This window comes from Oryzias melastigma, linkage group LG6 (assembly GCF_002922805.2).
Source record: "Oryzias melastigma strain HK-1 linkage group LG6, ASM292280v2, whole genome shotgun sequence".
Lineage (NCBI taxonomy): Eukaryota > Metazoa > Chordata > Actinopteri > Beloniformes > Adrianichthyidae > Oryzias > Oryzias melastigma.
In genome coordinates, this window is record NC_050517.1 from 25543992 (window position 1) to 25566496 (window position 22505).

At 36.5% G+C, this 22505-nt stretch overlaps 3 protein-coding genes across 7 annotated transcripts in view; all 3 read right to left on the minus strand.

The window, feature by feature from the left end:
• LOC112152391 (homeodomain-interacting protein kinase 3) overlaps positions 1 to 951 on the minus strand; it is a gene marked incomplete in the record, with an annotated part of 30501 nt that extends 29550 nt beyond the window's left edge. Inside the window, 1 exon segment of the mRNA XM_024281944.2 lies at positions 577 to 951.
• Positions 952 to 5684: 4733 nt separating this feature from the next.
• tcp11l1 (t-complex 11, testis-specific-like 1) lies at positions 5685 to 13414 on the minus strand. Of its 5 annotated transcripts, none has more exons than XM_024282538.1 (10): positions 12707 to 12843; positions 12483 to 12615; positions 12274 to 12394; positions 11705 to 11925; positions 11400 to 11536; positions 9212 to 9378; positions 8949 to 9130; positions 7681 to 7853; positions 7370 to 7607; positions 5685 to 6340 (listed from the first exon to the last, which is right to left on the minus strand). In XM_024282538.1, the coding sequence occupies exons 1-9, from the start codon at positions 12828 to 12830 to the stop codon at positions 7384 to 7386; spliced, it is 1482 nt and encodes a 493-aa protein (XP_024138306.1). In that variant the 5' UTR covers positions 12831 to 12843; the 3' UTR covers positions 5685 to 6340; positions 7370 to 7383. The 5 variants fall into 5 exon arrangements, with proteins under 5 accessions (XP_024138306.1, XP_024138310.1, XP_024138307.1 ...); XM_024282542.2 differs by adding an exon at positions 13305 to 13414 and having other exon boundaries at positions 5686 to 7607; positions 12707 to 12838; XM_024282539.2 differs by adding an exon at positions 13305 to 13392 and having other exon boundaries at positions 5686 to 7607; positions 12707 to 12916.
• Positions 13415 to 13916: 502 nt separating this feature from the next.
• On the minus strand, positions 13917 to 22414 carry LOC112152671 (DEP domain-containing protein 7). The gene is made up of 12 exons (XM_024282385.2): positions 22195 to 22414; positions 20497 to 20673; positions 20280 to 20421; positions 20100 to 20195; positions 18424 to 18572; positions 17363 to 17564; positions 16385 to 16500; positions 16127 to 16288; positions 15913 to 16055; positions 15725 to 15850; positions 14942 to 15017; positions 13917 to 14326 (listed from the first exon to the last, which is right to left on the minus strand). Exons 1-12 carry the CDS (start codon positions 22259 to 22261, stop codon positions 14115 to 14117), a joined length of 1668 nt encoding a protein of 555 aa, XP_024138153.1. The 5' UTR covers positions 22262 to 22414; the 3' UTR covers positions 13917 to 14114.
• Positions 22415 to 22505: the final 91 nt, after the last annotated feature.

Here is a 22505-nt window from a genome sequence, read left to right on the forward strand (position 1 = left end):
AATAACCTGGTAATGTTTTTTTTTTTTTTTACTACTGCATACTTTACAAGTAGCTGATGTAAATGACAGTTAACACGTGAAAGCCAGAGGGAAGGGTGGAGTGCGTGAGTGGGTGCGTGCGTGAATGAGTGAGTGCGGGTGTCTACGTGTAAGTTTGGGGGATGGGTACCACCAAGCCAGACACCTGTTGAAGGCAATGTTGTGACAGACACCTAAACAATGGTTGTGTTGTTTGCGACAGGACGTAAGTGATCTAAAGTTCACCTCGATAAACAAACTCAACACTGTTAGGAAGTACAAAGTATCCAAGTGTACTTTCATAAATAACCACGGTAAAAAAGTAATCTTAATTCATGATAAGGATTTGTGTGGGGAGTTCTAATATTATTTAAAGTTAGCTAAAATGATTTAGCTTTTGGTAGAACCATTAAGGTTTTTTGTAGAAACAAACTTAAGTTAGCAAACAAGCTAGCTTCAGGCGAAGTCCACCCTGCCGCGAGACGAGCTAAAAGGACGCTAAAATAGCACCCAATAAATCTTCCTTGTGAACCAATACTGTCGGATTCAATCACATACCTTCAGTAGGACCAGTAAATCGCACCCTCCAAATGGTAAAAGACCGGACCGACGAGGACCTGCACCACAGTCGAACCCTTTAACGGTACTGCAGTTGCTGCCATCTTGTTCAACGACGAGGACAGACCGAGCGACTTTTCGCACATTTGAAGCTCTCAATTTCGACAACATACACGAATATTACGAAAACCAGTTGTGGCCCATGGTTTCTGCAGCCGTCCCGGGCGCCTACAAACGCGACTCTTGTGTCTACTTGACACGGGGATCCGTGTTTCGAAACTTTTGCATGTTAATGCGCCTCGTCCTGACGACGCGAGCTGCTGGAGGCTAGCTGTTGCCGCTGTTCGGTAGCTTGTTGCTTCTCCGCATGTGTGGAATGTTGGAGGGGGCGGAGCCAAGCGCCAGTCCAAAATGTCACTCTGACGACTGAGGGAAAACATTTCACTGCACTGTTGTTTACCATTTTTACCAACTGCAAACAAGTGTAAAAGACCGCAAATATCACCCAGGAGTGTTTTTACACCCTAAATATCGAAAATATTACCTTCATGAACTTTTTTCAACCTCAAATTTGTTTATTTACACTTTTACAATTAGAAATCGAAGAATTACACAGTTTTTGTTCCAAAATCCTTCTTTAAAATAATGTTAATTTAGATTTTTGATGTAAATCAAAACGAGTTTTTCATCATAATTCTTCCTTTATTATTAAAATTCTGTTTTAAATTCATTTTCCCACTCCAAACGTGTTTATTTACACTTTTGCATTTGGAAATTGAACAATTACACACTTATTTCTAAATTATTTCTTTACATGAGTTTTATTTAGATTGTTGATGTCAATTAAAGCAAACATTTACCCATGAGTATTCCTTTAATATAAAAAATCTTATTTATTTTAATCAATATGTACATTTATGCAGTTGGAAATTAAACAATTACACGTCTTGTTCTGAATATTTAATAATTTATATTTTATTTAGTTTGCAGACATAAATCAAATATTTGTGTGAATGCATTCAATGCATTCACACTATTGTTTTTCTGTTTCTCTTTATTATTATTATTATTATTATTATTATAGTTTATGTCCACTTCCGTACGTTTTTCGGCACGTAAAAACTTTATCACACTTTATGCGACTTACACAATCTTGGTATCAAAACGTTCAGCTCGTTAAGGACATTATCGCTTGTATTATTAGTAGTTGTGAACTTTACAGTTTTTGCGTAGTTACACAATTTGTGCGTTTTTTCAGCCCCATTATAACTAATAGGATTTTTCACAAATTCCTGCAAATTACACACTTTATGCAATTTAAGCAATTTTACACATCCAGCATCTTCAGCAAAGTCATGTTTTTACTACACATTATTACAATTACACAACTTACACAAATTTAACACAACTTTACACAACTACACAATTTAACACAATTTTACACAAATTTGTGCAAATTTTCAGCAAATTCAGCATTTTATGCAATTTTACACATCTAGCATGTTCTGCAAATTCATGCTTTTACTACACATTATTACAATTACACAACTTACACAAATTTAACACAACTTTACACAACGCAATAATGCATTCACACATGCATTATCGGAGGTAATGCAATTTTTCTAGTTACCAATAATTATTCTTTTAACATTAAAAATATTATTTTTAAATGAAATTTTTAAATGTGTTTTTGTACACTTAGCAGTTGGAAAATGAACAATTACTAATTTTTTGTTATGATTTTTACCATAATTCTTTCTTTGAGGTAAAAAATCGCATTTTTATCCCCGTTTTCCACTTTAACTTTGTTTGTTTACAGTTCTCTTTTTGAAAATTAAACAATTACACATTTTTTGTTCTGAATTCCATCTTTAACTTTATGTTCAATCTATATTTTGATGTAAAAATTTACTTTAAATGTGCAAATTTTTCTTTCTTTTTTTATTTTTGTTTTCATTTATAAATTAGCAATATTTCCAAAGTACTATAATGTAACATATTATTAGTATTATATATATAATCATCTAAACTTTCATATGAAACTCAAAATTGACATCAATCTTCTGAACTTTTATGACAATGCAGACTTTTTCCTTATTTTCTATAAGAATAAACTTGTAATTTGAGAACAAAGAAGCCTTTCTACAAAACCGACAACATTCTTAGTTAAAATCTAAATATTATTTTATTTGTAATGTCTTTTTAAAAATCGTGTTGACTCCACATTTTCGTCTTATGAATAATAAAAAAGTAAGAATCATCAGGTTAAATGCATTTATTTCAAAATGTAGTCTTCTTCTTTAAGAAAGAAAAATCAGAGTTCCAGAATTGATGTTTGACCTCTGAAAGACAAAAATCTTTATTTTTTATTGAGTGACCTAAACCAGCCTTTTCAATAGCTTATAGATTCAGCTTACGGTATATTGATGCGTTTAACTGCTTGAGCAAGAACAGTGAAGTCAACAGGAACAAATAAACTCAAGATTGCGTCAAGAAATGTTGCTGAGTTTAGACATTTGGAACCAAAAAAGTAACTATTTCAAAAAGAAATTGATTAAAAAGTGTTTTTCCTGTACGTGTGAATTTACTCAAAACATTCATCTGTAATTATATTTTTAAGCTATTTGGCAGAAAAAAATCAGAATCAAGACCCTTTTGATTCCCAAGTTTTATCCATTGATTTGGAATGTGTTTCTAATTCCATCCAAGCTGCTTTTTGTAGTTCGTTTTTCATCTTCTTGGTCCTTTGAAAAGTTTTTGCAGGATAAATTCAAACAAAAATAATTTAGTTTTGATTTCTAAATTAAATTTAAAAAAATCCTTTTTGAATTTGAAAGCAAGTTTTAGCAAAGTCTGCAGATTGTATTAATGTTTGGGTTTACTTAACCCTCATGCTCTCTTTATGGATCCACATGACCCAACCTTTACCCCACCCCACCTTCTATGACTAAGGTGGACAGGATTTTATGTCTGCCACGGACACCAGTGAAGATAAAAAAATCCTCAAAAAACAGTTCACCGTGCTGTCTATTTGGTCCAGATGACCCCACTTTTAATGTAAAGATGCCTAGAATAGCACAATGGTTAAAGACAGGGTTGACAATAATGTTTGTCAAATATTTAAGTAAAAAAAAAAATCCTTCTTCCATCTTGAACGACTGTACCTTACCTACATGCATCAAACTGCTTAGCTACGTGTCCTCAGTGCATGTGACCGCCTGCTTCAGGTTCTTCATTACAGTAACGAGGAAACCACAGTTGGAGCGCAGTGCAGTAACAGCAGCCACAGTGCTCACAGACGCAACTTCTGTATTTGCACAAAACATTAATCCGAATAGTTATACAGGCTCTGCAAATGCAAACGTTTACAATGTTGCAGATGCACTCTGGAGTTTCAATGCTTTACCGTCATGCAGCTAAATGTGTTTGAATTAATTTTTTCTTTGAAATTTCTGATGCACAACAGCAGGAAGAAAAAAAAATACTCAAAATAAAACAAAAGATGAGAAAACAGGTAGAATCTTAAAGAAATTTTACAGAAAAAAGGAAATAAACTGAAAAAACATTATGTGACAAAGAAAAAGGAGTTGAGAAACACATAGCTTAATGTACTGCCCCTTTGTACTCATCCCTCAATAGAACTATGATATACAGGGTACTGAAACATACTAAATTTGTATAATTCTAAGATTAAATCTTTCTTTATTAAAACTCTATTTTCATATTTAAGTGTGTGATGTTAGAATATAGTTTAATTTTCATATTCATTGTGTTCCACAGTTTCACTCCATAGAATGGAAAAGTAAATCTCATATCTCAAATTAACATTAAATTCAACTGTAAAGTTGAACAAAACATTTCATCTATCTCTGCCATAAAACATTGTTAAACTGTTATTTTTGGCTTTGAAAATCTGATACCCAGGTTGAATGAAAAAAATCATACAATTTTAGCAATCAAGATTTCAAAACCAGTGTTTTTATGTACAAAATAACTTGATAAAGTCTTGCCTCAGCTTGTTTTTGCTTAAAATAATGGTGGTTTCAGTAAGCTTTCATGAGTATTTCCCAAAGCCTCAGAACACTCAGTAAAAGTAAAGAACAGCACATTTTAGAAAGCAATTTGTAATCTAAGTGATATCTGGCTTTAGCTAGAACATAATGGATATATAGTTCTTTAATAAGATTTTCAGCAAACTTTGTCATCAACTTCAAGATCTTTAAAAAAAAAAAAACTTTTTGTACTTACATTCTATAAATCTGCAGCTGTTCAGGGGTTTACATGTTACTACCAAACACCAAGAACTTTGCTTTTGAATCTAAAACTAGTGATAACTTAATCTTTCTATCCGACATTTTAGAATTCCTAACGTTGTAAATCCCCACCACCAGAGGAGGAAATTTAAATCTTCTGGCATTTTACACAGGTCAAAAAATGTGGTCTTGCACTGAGCCATGTGGAACACCAAAAACTGTTTTCAAATAGTGGAACTATTTCTACAAATTGTCTCCATTTGGCATTTTTTTTCTATCCATCTTAGAGAAAACCTCCTATAATCATAAAATATTTGTTTTTGGAGCAGCATTTTGTAATGTATGATGTCAAATACTGTTTAAGGTTCTCAAAAACGCCACAAACAAACACATTGTAATCAGAAAATGAAGAAACAAATGTAATTACTGTAACTCTGTCTCCTTGTGCATTTAATTTTTACAGCTCATTTAAAACTTTGCTTCAAATATGATCAGACTGTATTTTTAGAAATGTGTTTTTTTAATTATTATTCAAGAGGCAAGGCAAGGCAAGGCAAGTTTATTTGTATAGCACATTTCATGTACAGAGACAATTCAAAGTGCTTAAGAGTTAAGTGTTATGTTATTTACAATTTTTAGATTTACAACTGATCATTTTTCCATCCTTAAGTTCTGTCTCCACCTACTGTCTACTTTGTGTACTGCATGTATGAAAGTTAGTTTTAGTTTTAGTCATTTTTTCTATCTGATTCAACTGAAAGTCAAATAAAAAAACTTCACTTATTCTCAGTGTGTACTTAGAAAAATTATGAACAAAATGCTGTTTAGGGAGTCAAAGATGAAGCAGAGGGACTTGTGGGTGAAACAATACTTTATTACTGTGTTTCTTTGACAGCCAAAGACTGACATCAGCTGATGTGATCAGTCAATGTGTTCAGACCCAGAACAGGGAACACGACTCTGCCCGGAGGAGTGAGGAGGAAAAACGTTACGACCAAATCTGAGGTCGAAAATACTAAAATGAAAAGTCTGCCTCGGAGCAAAGTTTCAGTCACAAACAAACCATCGAGGAAAACAGTCAATAAGTTAACGAAAGGTGAAAACAATACAAAAAAATGCAAGTTTATGTCATTCTATATTATTTCCCTTAAGATTCACAGGTCTGCTTATCTTAGAAGCTGTAAAATAATGTCAAACAGTCTTTTTTTCAGCAAAGCTCTACTTTGTCTTTACTCTGAAATTCTCTGACCTTTATTAGCTGCTTTACCAGCTTTTGAAAATACCATTAAAAGTTACTTCTCAAGCTTTTTTTGTTCTGCGTTCCCATTTTTTTTAAATACAAGTTATCAATAAATTTCAAATAAGATTTAGGGACTGCAGCACTGACCGGCACCTCTGACCACATTTACAGATGCAAACCAGAAAACATGTCAAGTGTGTTTGTATCCGTTAGAGAAAGAGATCAGAATGCAGCTTGTGTTCCTCGGCTCAGTCTCCCGCACTCCTGCCTGTTAAATATAGAGAAAACAGCATTTGCACAAAACGAGGGTTTGAGACACACGTGTTTTAGTACATGTCTAAGAATCCTTTCTTTGAAACATTCGCCTTCAAGATCCAACTGTTAGAACATTTACCTCCACAGAGGAATGATTAGGTTCATGTGCAAGCTCAGATAAAGTCCCATTTTGCATGAGAATGCCTCCATAAATGAAAAAAAAGTAAAAAAATTAAAAAGTAAGCTTAATATCCAGCCGTCATATGACATGACATATTCTCTGAGACTTTTCTAATCAGGAATGAACATTTTCAGTCTGATGGCGGTTTTAGTCTACGATGTTTGCATAAAAGATATTAGCTCTTTAAAGACCCACTCCAATGAAAATTGTGTTTTTTTTACATTTTCTTGAGGTATTTTTATCATGATGGAGGACAAATAACGCTGCATTTCTGAGTATTTCTTTATTCAAATTGTATGGAATTAGGAGCAAACGGAAAAAATGAAGCTTGGAAAAAGTATTTTGTGATGCAGCAAGTCTTCATATTGATGCATCCACTTGAAGACAAATAGATCCATTAACGTCTTCAGTTTCCTCGTCTGAGCTGACATCTAGCGGGAGAGTGTAAACAAAGGGATGATGGGAAATAAATAGAGGCTTACTTCTGTGGCAAGAGTCCCGCCCACAAATTAAATTTCTAACAAATTTCTGCCACCCTGCAAAAAAACTTTGATCTAGAAAACAAAATCATTTTCTTTGGGCTAAAGATAATCATAATTAAAAGACTACTGGGAATATTTTTTAAAATCAATCAAAATATGGTTGGAGTGAGCCTTTAAGTTATGATAACCATTACAAGCTAGCTCTGTAATAACCGCAAAAGGAGGTTTAAGCATAGATTAGGTCTGATAGCTTCATAAATTAACAAACACAGTGAAAAGATGTAACAGAACCGGTATTTATTATTATTGGGTCAGCTTAAGGTGCCCACTGTGCCGTGCTGGCTTTAATATCCAATTAGAAACACAGAACTGCTCTCACATCATCTGAGAGGTTTATGTCACGGTGCTGAGACTCTCGCCTGGTGTCAGGATATTCTGCAGGATCTTTTGGTAGAACGGGGAGTAGACCAGCTTGTTGAAGTTGACGAGGCGACTGAAGCCAACGGCGAGCTTCGTCAGCTCCTTGCTGATCGGAGTCAGACCTCCGGGGAGAGGAGGAGGGGTCCGGTGCTGACTGGACTCCAGGACAGCCAGCAGGTAGGTCTGAACCCGGGAGTCTGCAAGGAGGGAGCCGTTTACGTCACACAAATACAGTGTAAAGCGGATGCAGTCAGGGGGTGATGTGCTTACCCATAAGTGCTCGGACTTTGTTGTCCGGCTGGATGACAGCTGAGATTTGTCCCTTCAGAGCGCTGCTGCCGTCAGCGGAGAACGGAGAGAAGCCATGTCGGCTTAAGCAGCAACTCAGCTCAACGCACAGTTTCTCCCCGATGGTTGCAAAGGCCTCTTGTGCATTAAAGGACCTGGAAAGTGGGTAACATTAGGCGTCACAAAAAACCTTTAGAGAGACAAAAATCAAACAGATGAGACTTACAGAAAAAAAAAGTTTTGCATAAAATCATTCAATTCAGATCTTTTTGACAATCAAATCCAACTACAGTTGAAAGAGAAAGTATGTGAACCCTTTGGGAGTACCTCAATTTCTGTACATAATCAGCACATGATGTGTGCTTTTTTTTAAATCTCAGTCTAAATAACAACAGTGGAGAAAATCATCGTCTGCTTTAATCATACCAATTTATGTTTTCATGTTTTTAATTGAACACAATCAAGTTTCCAGTCTATGCATAAAACCAAGTAATTCCAAAGGGTTCAAATACTTTCACCTGCAGCTGTTTTCTTCTGCTTATCTGGGACAGGAGGCAGCAGACAAAGATGTCCAGATTTCTATCTATACATCCAGATTTCCTGCTCCTCTAAAGAGACCCCAAGATAATCCCAGGCCAGCCGATACCAGAAGTCTCTCCAGCGTGTCCTGAGTCTTTCCTGAGGTACCTGTACAGTGGGACATCCCAAAAACACCTCTCCAGGGAGGTTTCTAAGAGACATCCATATATGACGCCCGAGCCACCTCAACTGACTCCTCTTGATGTGGAGGAGCAGCATCTCTATTCCAAGTCTTCCCTCTTTCAGTCCCACTCCAATCATCTTTTGATCTATTGTCAGAGCATTCCTAGTGTCTTTTACGTTTGATTATTTTTAGCCAAAATTAATTAAAAAAAAAAAAAAAAAAAATCACAGAATTTTTTTTTCTCTCTTTTTTTTTTTACTTTTTTCATAGAAATCTTTCTCTGGATTCTAGTTAGATGAACTGTCCTTGCTAAGTCTGAGAGCACACAGTCTTCTCAGAATCTTCCTAATATCATGAAAATCAAAGCTCATCATGCTCATCATCATGCCTGAACAAAGTAGCTTCCTAGAAAACAATTTTGCTTTGGTTAGTCACAATGGCACTCGACAAACTGATTGATTAAAAAAATCAAATACAGCCTCAAAGGGAACAAATTCCTGACAAAAATCTTTCTAAATTAAAGTATGTGAGAAAGATTTACACTTACGGCATGTGCATGTCAGCCAGCATGGCACCGACGGAGCTTTTGAGGGTCTCCATCAGTCCCGGCAGACCTGAGATGGCCTCCCCTGTCGTAGTGTAAACGATCAGCAGCACAGACGACAGCAGAACCAGGCGCTCCAGCTCCTGCTGCATCTCCTGGAACCGAACCTGATCCATCAGCACCGTCTGCACAGGAAGCATTTGGTTCAGTAGGGGACTAAACTAAAACCAACTGAGAGGAGGGCACAGGGACAGCGGTAACTTTACCTCAGGGAAGGGGACAGAAGCGTGGTCCCACTTTAGCAAGCGGAGATAAGCTCGATTATGAACACGGATGGGGGAGGCCAACTCCGCCGCACCACAGCCTTCCTCATCGGATTCTTTCAGGCACTTCACCGTCTCCTCAAGCCACTTCTCAGTGTAGTCTAAAGCATCTGAGGAGGAGGATATCGTTTAATCAGAAAAAAGGAAGCAGACGGAATGACAAAAATATCTGGGGAAAAAGGTTTTACTTCTAGGCATAAAAACAACAAAACTTATTTGCTTTTGAAGATTGACTTTCACGGTTTAGTTAATTGAAAAAAAGAAAAAAAAATGGAGTCTCAAAACATCCTGCTGAAAATACAGGAATAACCCACCCATCCATATATATTTATTTATTTATTCATTTTTTTCATTCATTTCCAGGCTACTGAGATTGTGGGCGGAGTTTATATGCAAAAAATGTTTAGAATTTTTTTTTTCTGTTTTTGTGGGTCAAAGAAGAAAAGAACTGCAAAAAAACTGCAGAGTTTCCTCGATTTTTAGACAATATTGTGGAAAATTCATGTCGGTCCCCATCTAAAAATAAAATAATGGTTGGTTTCCTGTTTGGATTTCTCGCAGCAGACAGCTATGTTTCGCTCCGGCTGCCCGCCCCTCCATAGCAGGTGAGGTGCTTCTCTGCTCTGAGCTGCAGCCTTCAGAGACGTTTATTCTCTGCCTTGTTTATTAAAAATTGTGTCCAAAACTACAAATAAATCCCATTTTAGCTCTTTATTTTAATGAAATCTCAATAACAGGATGTAAAAAAAGTTAATGTTTATTTTAGACGAAGTTTTATTACGCTGATCTCACAGCTGCACGGCAGGACGCCTCAGCGCGATTGATAAATATTAATGAATTAATTGTGTTTTATTAATCGCCCGCGTTAATGCATCAACATTCACAGGCCTACTTTTTACTTACCCCTTTTTTTTTCCTAAATCAAAGATATAAATGTAAAACAATTGCATGTTTGTTTGTTCTAAAATGAGCCATGTATAGCTTGTTTTGCAACCATTTCCTGTGGCAGAGTCACATCATTTTCTGTTATGCTCGATCTGAAATTCACAGTCATTTTTATCAAAATTCCTAAAAATTACGTTTATTTCTATAACAGATCAGTTTGGTTTAAACGTTACCTAAAATAAAAAGCAATTCTAAACCTTCTAGAAAACTATTCAGTTAGGCACAAAATTACATTATAATTAAATAAATAATTGATCAAATAAAGGTAATTAATAAACATACACATATATTTACCCAAATTGGAGAATGTATTTACTTTATTTCACCTTGTTTCAAATGTAAAAAGGAGAAAATGCTGAAATTCATAAAAGAAAAACATTTAAAAAAAACGTTTTTGGTTTTATTTTGTTTGGTGCTTTAATGCGATTGATTATTGTGAGATTCATTAATTGTGACCTGTAATCAATTAATCTAATCTCATTAATCGATTTCAATTGCAATTTTTTGTACCTAATAATCGCTGTCAAAGTCTGATTTTGAGATATTTTCCTATAAATTCACAACATTGTGACACAGTAAAAGGTCAAATTACAACTAAAAAAACTGTCTTTATGAAGTTCTCTTTATATAATAGACTTCCAGCCTTTACTTTTACACCAACAAAAGGCATTTTTTCTCTCTACCAATTAAGAAAAAACAAAACAGAGTACTTAAATTTAACACAAAAAACCTGAAGGAAACCATTTCCTTAGCAATCCAAAAATATTGACGACAAACTTTTTATTAATCCCATAATCCATGTTGACAGTTTTACTGTCCCATGTGATCAGCCCTCCACGTGGGCATTAGTTCTGTTATGAACTACAAAGTCGCACATTGATGACATCACGGCAGGACAGTAGTATTTGCATTTGACCGGACCTTTGTTTTTTGTATTTAACAACATGACAACAGTTATAGATTAAAGATGAGATTAACACAATTTAAAAATAACACACTAATTTGTCTGAAATTAATTAATCACAACAATACAATAATTTGACACCCCTAATTTTGTTGAACCTGAACATGATTCATAACTGATGCATTAAAGATAAAAACAACATAAACGATTATTTTTAAAAAAGGTGAGTCTACAAGTGGATGAATCTAGCAGAACATATCAACAAAAATGCTGATTTCTTACTCGGCTGCTTCTCCAGAAACTGCTGGAACTTGTTCCTCTCGTACTCCACCGACTGCTGCATCAGATGAGGCCTGATGCTCATCAGAGCAAAGTTGGCCATGTCCACCTTCATCAGATCCAGCACAGAGAAGATGGCCCTCGGGGGAGAAATAAGACACGGAGCATTACGTTTATTCTTCAACCATTATGATGTCATTTTATGTCGGACAGACTTTTGCGCTATAATGCAAGAGAATGAAATTATCCCTTCTAAAAATAACCTAAGTCCTGGGGCGTGCAGCGCCGACTACTGACTCTTCTCTTACTTCAACAGGGGAACGATTTCCGTGATCTCCTTCAGCTTTCTGATGTCCTCGTCCCTGCAGGGGGCGCAAAAGGAGCCCATCATCCCCACAATGAACTGTGACAGATGACCGATGTCCAGAGCCCCGTTCTCAGCCTGCTGCTGGATCAGAGGCAGATCCAGAACCTCTTCAATCCGGGCCTGCAGGCGGCCTTGGCCCGGCAGGAGGAAGGATAGCAGCGTCTGCTCGACAGAAGAGGAAATGGGGAAAAAAGATTGTCCAAAACTCAGAAAAGACACCTCCAAAATATCAAAAATGGGATTATGGAGGAGTTTTCATGAAAAAAAGCTTTATTATTATGTAATTTAACTAATTTGCTAGGTGTGTTGAAGGTGTTTTATCTTCATTTGAAAATGTAAACAAAACTTTAAAGACACTGGAATGAAAACAGAACTATGTGCAAAAATGCTTAAAAACTTCATCATTAAAAAAATTAGCATAGATTAAAATGACAATTCAGATGCTTGTATATTTAGATATATTGTAAGCTTAAAACAGTATTTCTGAGGAGATGCTTCAATGTAAAGAACCTCTTTGATCTCTGCCAGGAGCTTGATGGCGTGTTCATACGACGGAGGATCCTCCTTCAGCTGAGTTTCCAAGCAATCCCAGAATGCTTTGTGCATGATCTCCTTCACCTGGCGCTCCAAGCTGCTCAGAAACAAAAAAACAAAACAGATGCCCTTTAATTTGCACTACAGAGTTCAATAAAAGTCGTTTGTGACACTCAGATCCTGACCTTCCCTCAGGAGGCTCTGCGGGTTTGATTTGAAAATCCTGGTTGACCATTATTTCATGAGCCAGAGCCATATTGGTGACTCCTTTCGCCGTTTCCATCAATTCCTCCACAGAGACAAATTTTGGAGGGCTAGCTGTGAGGAGAACATATTAAACATTTAAATCCTAAACAAGGTGGAGGTCAAGAAAACATATTTAAAAGGATTGCCATGAATAGTTTCTGACCTTGAGGAGAGTTCCCCCTGTGAGGGCTCGGGGTGTTCGCCCGGACCTTCTTTCTTACAGTCTCCTCAGGAACATCTGGAGCTCTCTCATCCTTTGGCTCCTTCTGATCTGAGTCCTTTGGCATGATGGAGTCTGCAGGACCACAGGTGACAGATGAGTGGGGTTTTCTGACCCTGCAGACCGGAGCTTCTCCAGGCTACAAGTGAATTTCTGAGGAAAATCACGAGGAGGATCAATGATGTTGTTGTTGAAATGTATGATGTCACTTTAATGGGCGGAGAGAGGGATGCTAAAGTAAACACAAGTAATCGCAGATAGCCTCGCGGGGTCAGTTTTTTTTTTTATTTTCACGACCTGATCCTAACCCGCTTCATTAATCAAGACAGCTAAAGAGTCCCTGTCAACAACAGAAAACAACGAAGCCGAGCAACTGCTCCTTCAAACTCACACAAAGCGCACAATGTTGTTCCACGGCTTTAATTAAGCTCCTCCCACTGACAAACGGCGTCATGTACAAGAGAAAGGATTCGTTTTTTTCCTTCAAAACATTTGATTTTATCGGCATCAAAGCCGGGTTTGGAAATCGTTTTTTCCTTACCAGCTTTTCCGGTTATGGGCGTGGCTAACACTGCATCACCGAACCCCACCTCCAGTGCGCAGACTCAGTTCAACTAAACTTGTAAATGCACACATCCACCTAAAATATGCAGAAGTGACTTTGTTCAGATTTGGAACAATCTACAATCACATAATTGAACGTAAATCTTAGAATTATTAATTTTGAAGTCATTTGATACAATAATAATAATTATTTATAATAATAATAAATATTATCATAAAAGTAATTAAATATAATAATTTATATTTACAATAATAATAAATATTATAATAAAAGCAATTAAATATAATAATAATTAAGATTAATTCTGAATAATTAAGTTTTATGAAAAATAATTATTTTTCTCCTTAAATATTTAGTTTTATACATAAATAAATGTAGCCTACTTCGCAGGATTTGCGCAAAAAAATAACCATATTCAAATCTTATTGATAATATCTCACTCAATAGTTTATATGGTTCACTAAAAATGATTGAACAGTAAATCTTAAATAGTCTGGATGAATTGTTATGAACATTTAGAATTATAAGTTTCATTATACACATGAAATAAAGAATAAGACCAATGCTGCTTTGTTTTTAAATTTCAAATCCTTCTTTTTATTTGCACCATTTCCTACATCACACATTTCCTGGTCTTCTGGTAGTTTACAACATTTACAACACCAACTTTGGGGAATTGTTTGGTCATTCTTATGACTTTTTATAGTTTTCTTAGTTTCCATCAAATGCTTTACAGATCACTTTGATAAACACTGTATGACAAATGAACAACAAAATGTGATAATGTTACAGCCAGCTGACAGCAGAGTCACCAAAATACTGATTAAATAACTCCGGATGGGCTTGGTTAAATTGTCTAAGGTGGCGCTTCTTCTCCTTTTCCGACATCTTGGTATCTAAGTATATATTGTTTAACAGAATCCACAGTTCCTTGTTCGTGGTCTTCTTTGTAGAGTCGGCAAATGTCCTGCTGGAAATGTCCTGGTTTAAAGTTGATCCTGAAGCACAGAGAAGAAGCTGACTGAGAGATCATGATCACTTATTACAGGACAGTTTTCTTGGGTAGCAGAAATACAACATAAATTCATTTAACACTGACATCTAGTGTTCACAATGGGCACTGCAGCCAGAATTCAATACCTGCAGTTCAACATCCATGCACTAAAGGTACACCTGGATTAGAACGTTATGGATTTACAACCACCCCCATCCCCTCACAAATAAAAAAGGTCAACAATGGTCACCTTGAAATTTCATGCACAGAATTTCAACTACAAATTTGCCAAATAACTGCTTACTTTCCAGGGGAAAGTGTCAAAAAAATCTTTCACATTATATTTTAGATTTTCCAATTTCTAAGCATTTTTATTATTTAAAATCACACATATCAAACATCATACAATAGGAGGAATCTATGCTTAGTAAAATGCACCATGTTCTTGCCCATGTTAGACTTTTAGCATGTATCCTATAGACTTGTATGGTTTTCCTAAAGATTTTGTGAACTGAAAGATCATCAAAACTATTTAGGATTTAGAAATCGAAAAAAACTGAAGATTATTTTCTGAGGCCAATCAGCGGCAGAGCGTTAGAGGCTCCATTCAGAAATTTACCCGTCATATCTGGATGTTTGCCCTGGGCAAGGCTCACCAACTTGTTGCTGACTCCTTGGTGCAGAGCCCCCGGTGTCTGCAACAAAGAGACAGGAGTGCTGCTGTGAATACGCAATGATGAAGGAAAATATGTTCAAAAAAAAAATCACAACTTAAAAAAAAAACTTTTTCTAAAACACTATAAGACATGGGTTCACACCAATTTGTGAGACAAATTCCTGTCTGTTTTAAACAATTTAAGCGATCGCTCCAGTTACATGGACTCCTTGACAGACTAGTGACCCGTCCAGGATGTATTCTGCCTTTGCCAAAAAATAACCGGGACAATCTCCCAGCAGGTTAAGAAAATGGACGGAGGTTCAGGACCAAAATCCCAGCTTTGAACAACCATGTTTTTTTTTCTACCCTTTGATCAAGAAACTGAAAATGTCATATGCCCAAAGCTAAGTCTCTCGCCGTGCCGTACCTGGCGCCAAAATCACGCTTCTGGACCTTAGATTGCGTCTGTACATTGATTTAAAACTCAATGCCCAACTCAATCACGTCCAGTGTGAATGCAGGATTAGTGTGTGTGCAAGGGAAATTAATTATCGACGGTTCAGTTAGTAATGGTGTTCCCCAGGGGTCAATCATAGGACTACTATCCAATTAATCAGTTTAAAACCTTAAGTTTTAAATTAAATCTTCCTGCTGATGGACCACAAATGTAGTTCCACATTAATATCAGAAAGTCTGTCTTCACGAGTGGCGATCAACACAGTTAAATAGTTTGACATCCGTTACCTTAAAGATTTCTTTGATGTTGCTAAGCATGAAGACCAGCAGAATGTCCTCCTTCTCTTTTGATAGAGATCTGCCGTGCAGTATTGCTCGGGAGAAGGCCTTTTTCACTGCCAGCCTGTTTACTGTCTACAAAAACAAGAATCGTGAAGTTAGAGGGAAGTTGTAGAAGAGTGAGGTTTATTCCTCACCTCTTTGTCTACTCTCATCCCCAGTGGGTCAGCTGCCAAAGACATGAAAGTGAGCAGCCGGCGCAGCTCTTCTCTGTTGCTCTGTGGAAGCAGCTTCAGACACAGTTGCACGGCCTCCAAAGCTTTATCCAACTTCGCTTTGACTAAAGTGAAGCAGACAAATAGTGAAAATGACATGAGGTGTAAAATTCCAGATTAAAGTCCACCTCCTCACCCAGCAGGTCTGTGATGGCTGAGTAGACATCAGTCAAGTTCTGTGGCAAAAGAGGTCTGATGTTCATATTACTGTAGTGCTTGACCAGTATCCCATAGAGTAGCAGCTTAAACTGAGCCAATCCGCTCTGGGGAAGAGGACTCTGCTCAGCACAGGTTTGAGCTGCAGCACAAGCAAAAACTCTGATGTCAATACATATAGTTTGAATGCAGGAAATGCTCACGCTGAAACACTTGCACGGGTTTTGGAGACAGTTACCTGCTGCTTCTCCACATTTAGGAAAACAGTGAGGCATCTCTCTGCTCAGGTCCACAACCTGCTGGTCAGGGAGGAAGTCCAAGCAGTCCAGAGCTGCACAGAGCCACTCATCTTCCCTGAGGCACAAACAGAAACAGCCCCACAGGGTTTGTCCTATTAGAGATCTGCCCCAGTTTAGTTTAGACTTACAAAAAAAGTTCCAATAATTTAAAATCAGTCTAAAGGACAGCCACAAAACATGCAAAAATGTTAAATCACAATAAATTAAATCAAATCTTTATCTTCTGTAAACATCTTTCCACCATCCCATGAGCATTTAACTGCTTAAAGATCATTTTTTGATCTATTTTAAAAGTGTTCCTAATGCCCTTTTAATTATTATTATTCAGTTTTTACACAAAATAAGACATTCTTTCAGTTTTTTGGACATTTTTTCTGTAGAGTGGAAATAGTTTATTAGAAAATTCTGAGTTGTGGGCGGGACTGTTGGCACCAAGCAACTCCGCTCCCTCTTCCCCTCCTGGTTGCTCAGAGCTCGGTGCAAGGAGCTGGGGGCCATGATACGATTGGATGGATAGATCGGATGGTTGTTTTAGTGAGACGAATTTCGAATTTCTGGGCTACTGAAATGTTGAATCTCGAAAATAAAAACACTGAAATACTGATAGAAAATAACATTTTAGGGCATACATTTCCACTGTTTAAAAATCAAAAGTTAAAAAAAATTAAGAATCTGATGGAAAAGAAAAACTTCCATCCACAAGCTACGTCTCAAATAAGTTCATTTTAAAACTGTATTTTTTTTGTTTGTTTCTGATTAATACTGATTGAAATAAAGTATTATTCATAAATCCAATTTTAAGCTCAATTTTCTTCATATGTCTTTCATTATCAGAAAAATGCCACAAGAACGTGTTAGAAAAACCAAAAACACCATTTTCATCACAGCTGGTCTTTAGGTTTTTAAGTCGGACATACTGGGAGTTCTTGAAAGCCTTGAGGATCTGTCGCTCCGGGTTTCTAATGCTGTCGATCACATCTGGGTCAGCGTGACCCACTGGGCTGGACTGAAGCTGAGATGATGGGTTGTGGGTGCACTGAAGAACTCCTTCCAGCACAGGGAGCTCCACCAGGTGCAACAGCCTGAGCAGAGTCTGCTCCTGCCACACCTCGTCCACCACTGGAGACAAGACAGCACACAGTAAAGCTCCAGGTACTGTAGATATTCAGCTCTTTTAAGATGCATAATCAACTGAGTTAGTGAAGTGAATAAAGCAGGATTTTTTTTCAATTTTGTGGCAACAGTTTGATGCATTGGAGCTTACACATCTCTCAAAAGTCTAATTTACAAAACAGTTTTGTTATAAGAACAAAAAATTGTCTGAAATTTGAAAAGAGTAACTGGATTTTGCTAAAAACATTTGAACAAATACTATGTGGATTGATGAGACTAAAGAAGAAGTGTTTGGGAGGTGTGCTTTTCGAAGGGGCGGAGCTAGAACATTTTATATGGGGGCAGACTTTGAATGGGTGTCAAAACACCAGAGTGGAAGGATATTACAAATATGAAGATCAGAAATACATATTTCCAACAGTTTTATGGATATTATTGTTTTTATTTCATTTAAACATATTGATTTAGTTATTTTTGCAATCCTTTAAAGAAGCTTATTTGTATTTCTTGTCAATAATAGTAGTAATATTGACTCAAAAATGGGGGGTTCATGACATCAAGCATTTGAGTTCGGCTGCTGGAAAAGGATCAGTGTACAGTGTAGCTCTACCTGTTCAGATCTGAATTACTTTCATCAGGATTGTTTCCAAATAAAGCAGACTGATTTGTTGTTTTTTACAAAATGACATTTTTATATGTTTTTTTTAGCTTTTTCATATTAAAGAATTATATTTTCTTGCTCAGATGAATCATTTGTTGCACCATTTTTAAACGACAGTACAGTCTCTGGTTATTCATCCTACATGCTTCATGTGCAGGAAAAACAGACATCAATAAATTATTAAGCCATCATGTGCTGGCTTACCAGGCTGAGGTAAAATGGAGTCCGTCCGCGCTTTGCTGGCACTCAGGTTGCCCACAGGAGGCTCCAACGAAATGTTAGCATAGAGAGCCCCCTGTCGGCCGACCTTTACTGGCGTCTCTGAGGTTTGAACGTGTGACTCTTCTGGAAGCCTTTGTTAATTAGGTAAGAGAAAAACAAAAATTGATTTTTTTTTTAGAGTTAGTGACCGATTTTTGTTTAATTTAAACAAAATGTAACAAAAACACAAATGCGAAGTAAAATCTCTCAAAGAATTTTCACCTTTTGCAAAACTTTACAAATTCTTTCATTTTCCTTAATTCTAATAAATCTTTGCAATGGAATATGGCGTTGGTGCTAATTAGACAAACAAAAAAATTAACTAAATAAAAAGTATTTTTATGTAGAGAAGGCGTCTGCAACCATCAATGCTAAAAGATTCTGTTTTTTTACTAACCAAAACCCAGAGAAATGCAAAATAGCACCTCACTTTAAAAAAAAGCCTTTATATTTATGTTTATAAAGACATTCCTTCATGAATTGTAGCTTTTATATATTTGTAATTCTAGAATTAAAACAGTGTTATCATTTTTATAGATAACTACAACATTTTGGCACTAGCACATACATGTTCCTTTCAAAATAAAAGACAAGATTCTCCTACTGCAGCAGATTTATTTGCATATATATATTTGGCAGCAAGAAGACACTAATGTGTAGCTGAAAACTATGTGCTTTAAGCTGATTCTAATAACAAACAGCTCAGACAATCGATTAAAACTTTAACCATCATTTTGCTTAATTATTTTGTATTTTGGAGGTCTGTTAAAGCACTCAAGGAGGCTTGAATTAGAGTAATGTAGGGGCGTGGATTGGCAAGATTCTGGACAAGTTACTTTGACCCAAACAAACATGGAGATATTCTAATGTCACTTTTAGTAATTTAAGAAGCATTTTTGTGGAAAACAAAAGTAAGACTGAACTACATGTTTGCTTTTAAATAATAAATAAATATCGCCTCGGCAGTATTTTAAATTGATCACCAAATAAAGTATTGCGATATTTCACTGAATCGATATTTTCTTACACCCTTAGGGTAATGTCAGCACTGATTAAAAAAATACCAATATAATTTAACTTTAGTTTAAAAATCTAAACATAAATGGCAAAAAAGATTATTTATTGAAGAGCCACAGTAGAATACCAAAAGAGTTGGATGTAGCCCTAAAGACTCAGGTTGTAGACCCCTGAGGGTTAAACTGGTGATCAGCTCCTCTACATAAGTGACGTTATATGGGTTAAACTCCTACACGTTATTCAATATTTCATTATTCTGAAATGGATGGAGGCGAAGAGATGTGTGAAAAGAGGGAAAAAAAAGATAAAATAATAATAATTAAAAAATAATTATATGTATATCATAAATTAATGTATATTTATTGCGTAAAATGTAATAAAAAATAAAAATATTACAATTTAATATCATTTTTTTTGCACTTTTTGGCCAAAAAAAGGTATTGAAAGGGAGCCAAATGCATTATTTAATGTAAAAGCAGTGCAAGAGTAGAAAACTTAAAAAAAAAAAATAATAATAAAATAAGGAGAAATAAAAGTTCCTGAGAGATTTAGGCCACAAAATGTAAGATGTCCAGATATCACACATAGAAATATGAGAACACCTGTCTGGAGAAGAGCTGTGGAGGAGTCTTTGGATCCCATTTTCAAGCGCACTTCTTTCCAGGTCATCGACTGCAGGTGTACAAGCACCTGCAAACCTGTGTGTAAAAAGACAGACATTAGATTTACTGACTCAATGATTGTGTTTATTTGTTTTTTTTGTTTGTGCATCAACACCTAACCTGTAGAGTGCATTCTTGCTGTCCTGAAACAAATGGCGCTTCTTGATTTTGCCTAACACTTTCGTTTCCACCGCCTCAAACACGTGGCACTCCAGGAGGGTCTGGCACACACACATCACTTTATCCCGGGACACACTGGAACCTTTAATAGTGGGAAAAACAAAAACATTTAAGGTGTCAAGACCTGCAGAGTTTTTTCCAAAACACAAGTCCCCACCTTTGGTTTGTTTAATGTAGTCTGCGAGCACATCTACGGCCTCTGCGCCCAGGAAACAGTCGCTGTGGGACTTGAGGTGGACTAGTCTGCGCTTCACTGTCACTGTAGACCTGAGGTGGGAGATGAGGCCGTTCCACATGGAGGATGAGGATGGCGGGGCGGTGGACACTCCAGGAGCTATAAGAGGCACATTTAAAGGGACCACTCCAATGAGAATTGTGTTTTTGATGCGTTTAACACATTCTTGTAGCATTTTTATAAAATAACTTAAGATTAAAACTGCATTTCTAAATATTTCTTTATTCAAATCGTGTTGGACCGGGGCAGATAAAAAACAGTGGTTTGAAAAAGCTCAGGTTTGCGACACAGTAACTGCCATAGGCGGGACAAAGTTTCCTAACTCCACTATGAATCTGTTGCATCTACTTGCTAACAAATAGCTTCATTAAATCAAAAAATGACTAAAAAAGCAACATTTGCAGAGCGTTTCTTTTTCTGTTGTCGAGAGTTGTTGGTGTAAGCTATACGGCATTGGTTACGGCCTACAGTGACCACAAAATAAAGAGACTCAAAACAGATTACCACCATCTCATCATCACTTCTTGGGATACTGAGATTGTAGATGTCCTTATCGCGAGAAAATGGTCAAAAAAGAAACATGCAGAGGTTAATTAAACTATTGTGCAGGAAGAAAGTCCAAAGAGGAGTGTAAAAAACATAAAACATAATCAAACAAACTCAAAAAGAAGATTAAAAAAAAATTAATGACTGAAAAAAGGTACAGAAAAGAAGAAGAAAGGCAAAGAGAGGGGCAGAAATTGGTCTTTTTGAGAATATTTATTCATTTATTTATTATTAACTTCACTTATTGTTTTGCTCCATCATTCAAATATTGTTCTTTATTTTGCCTTCTTTGGTAAAAACTGAAAACATTTAAGAAAGAGAGAAAGTGACTTTTCGCACATGATTTTCTAAATACGTGCAGCCAGTGTTGTACTTTTTGCTTAGCCGAATGGACCCGGAGGATGGGTTAAAGTTTGTGTTAAAAACACCAAATGGTTCCTGAGCGCGGCGGTGTCTGCAGCTAACCGCTCCCCCAGGGGATGAGTCAAATGTGGAGAAGAAATTTCCCACAGTGCGTGACAGCTAATGGGACTTTTAATTTGAAGATGTGCAATCAACAATAACTTTACCCTTGGACACACTTAAAATTATTATTATTACGTGTGGCCAACATCAATTTCTACCAGTTTTTGTGCTGGTCAGACATGAATACGTGCCAAAAACATTAGCCCTTACAGAAGATTTGTTTCTACTGGAAAGTGAGTAGATAACAAATGAGCACATTCAGTAAATTTAGTGTTTTTTCAAAGGAAAAATTATTGTTCATTTAAACGTAATTCAGTTTTTATTTCTTATCAACACATTTGGATTATTTACATTTATTCTGTCTAAAATTGGACTAGTGAAGAAAGAATTATTTTTTTTTTTAGGACTACAAGAGTTGAATAGGGCCCCGTGTTTTTGATCACCTGGGGCCCCTAAACTACTAAGTTCGCCACTGCACATACTATTTTAGATGGTTTTGAGGCAGTTAAACACAACATTTGGGCGCACTTTCAGAGTAAATGCAGAGTATTTCTGCCACAAATCCTCTGTTCAGCATTTTAGAGCAGAGAGGCCTTCAGGTAAACTCACCTTGGCGACCCACAGACAGCTTCTCTGCGAGCTTCAGCGCAGCAGCTCTCTCCTTTATTGAAGCCATGTTAAAAGAAGAGTGGAAAAAGACAGAGGATGTCGTTTTTAGGAGGAGCAGGAACAGGAAAAAGCCGGGAAGGACAGCGAGTTTCAGCGCCACGCTGGGAAGGAAAAAAGAAGCGTTTGGCTCATGGGTGCAGTTTTAATGTTTGGCCACTAGATGGCAACAATGGCAAAGTCACATATTGTTTTCATGGCTTTCAGCTGAAATAAAAAAATATTTATTTATTTTCAAATTGAATATGAACTAA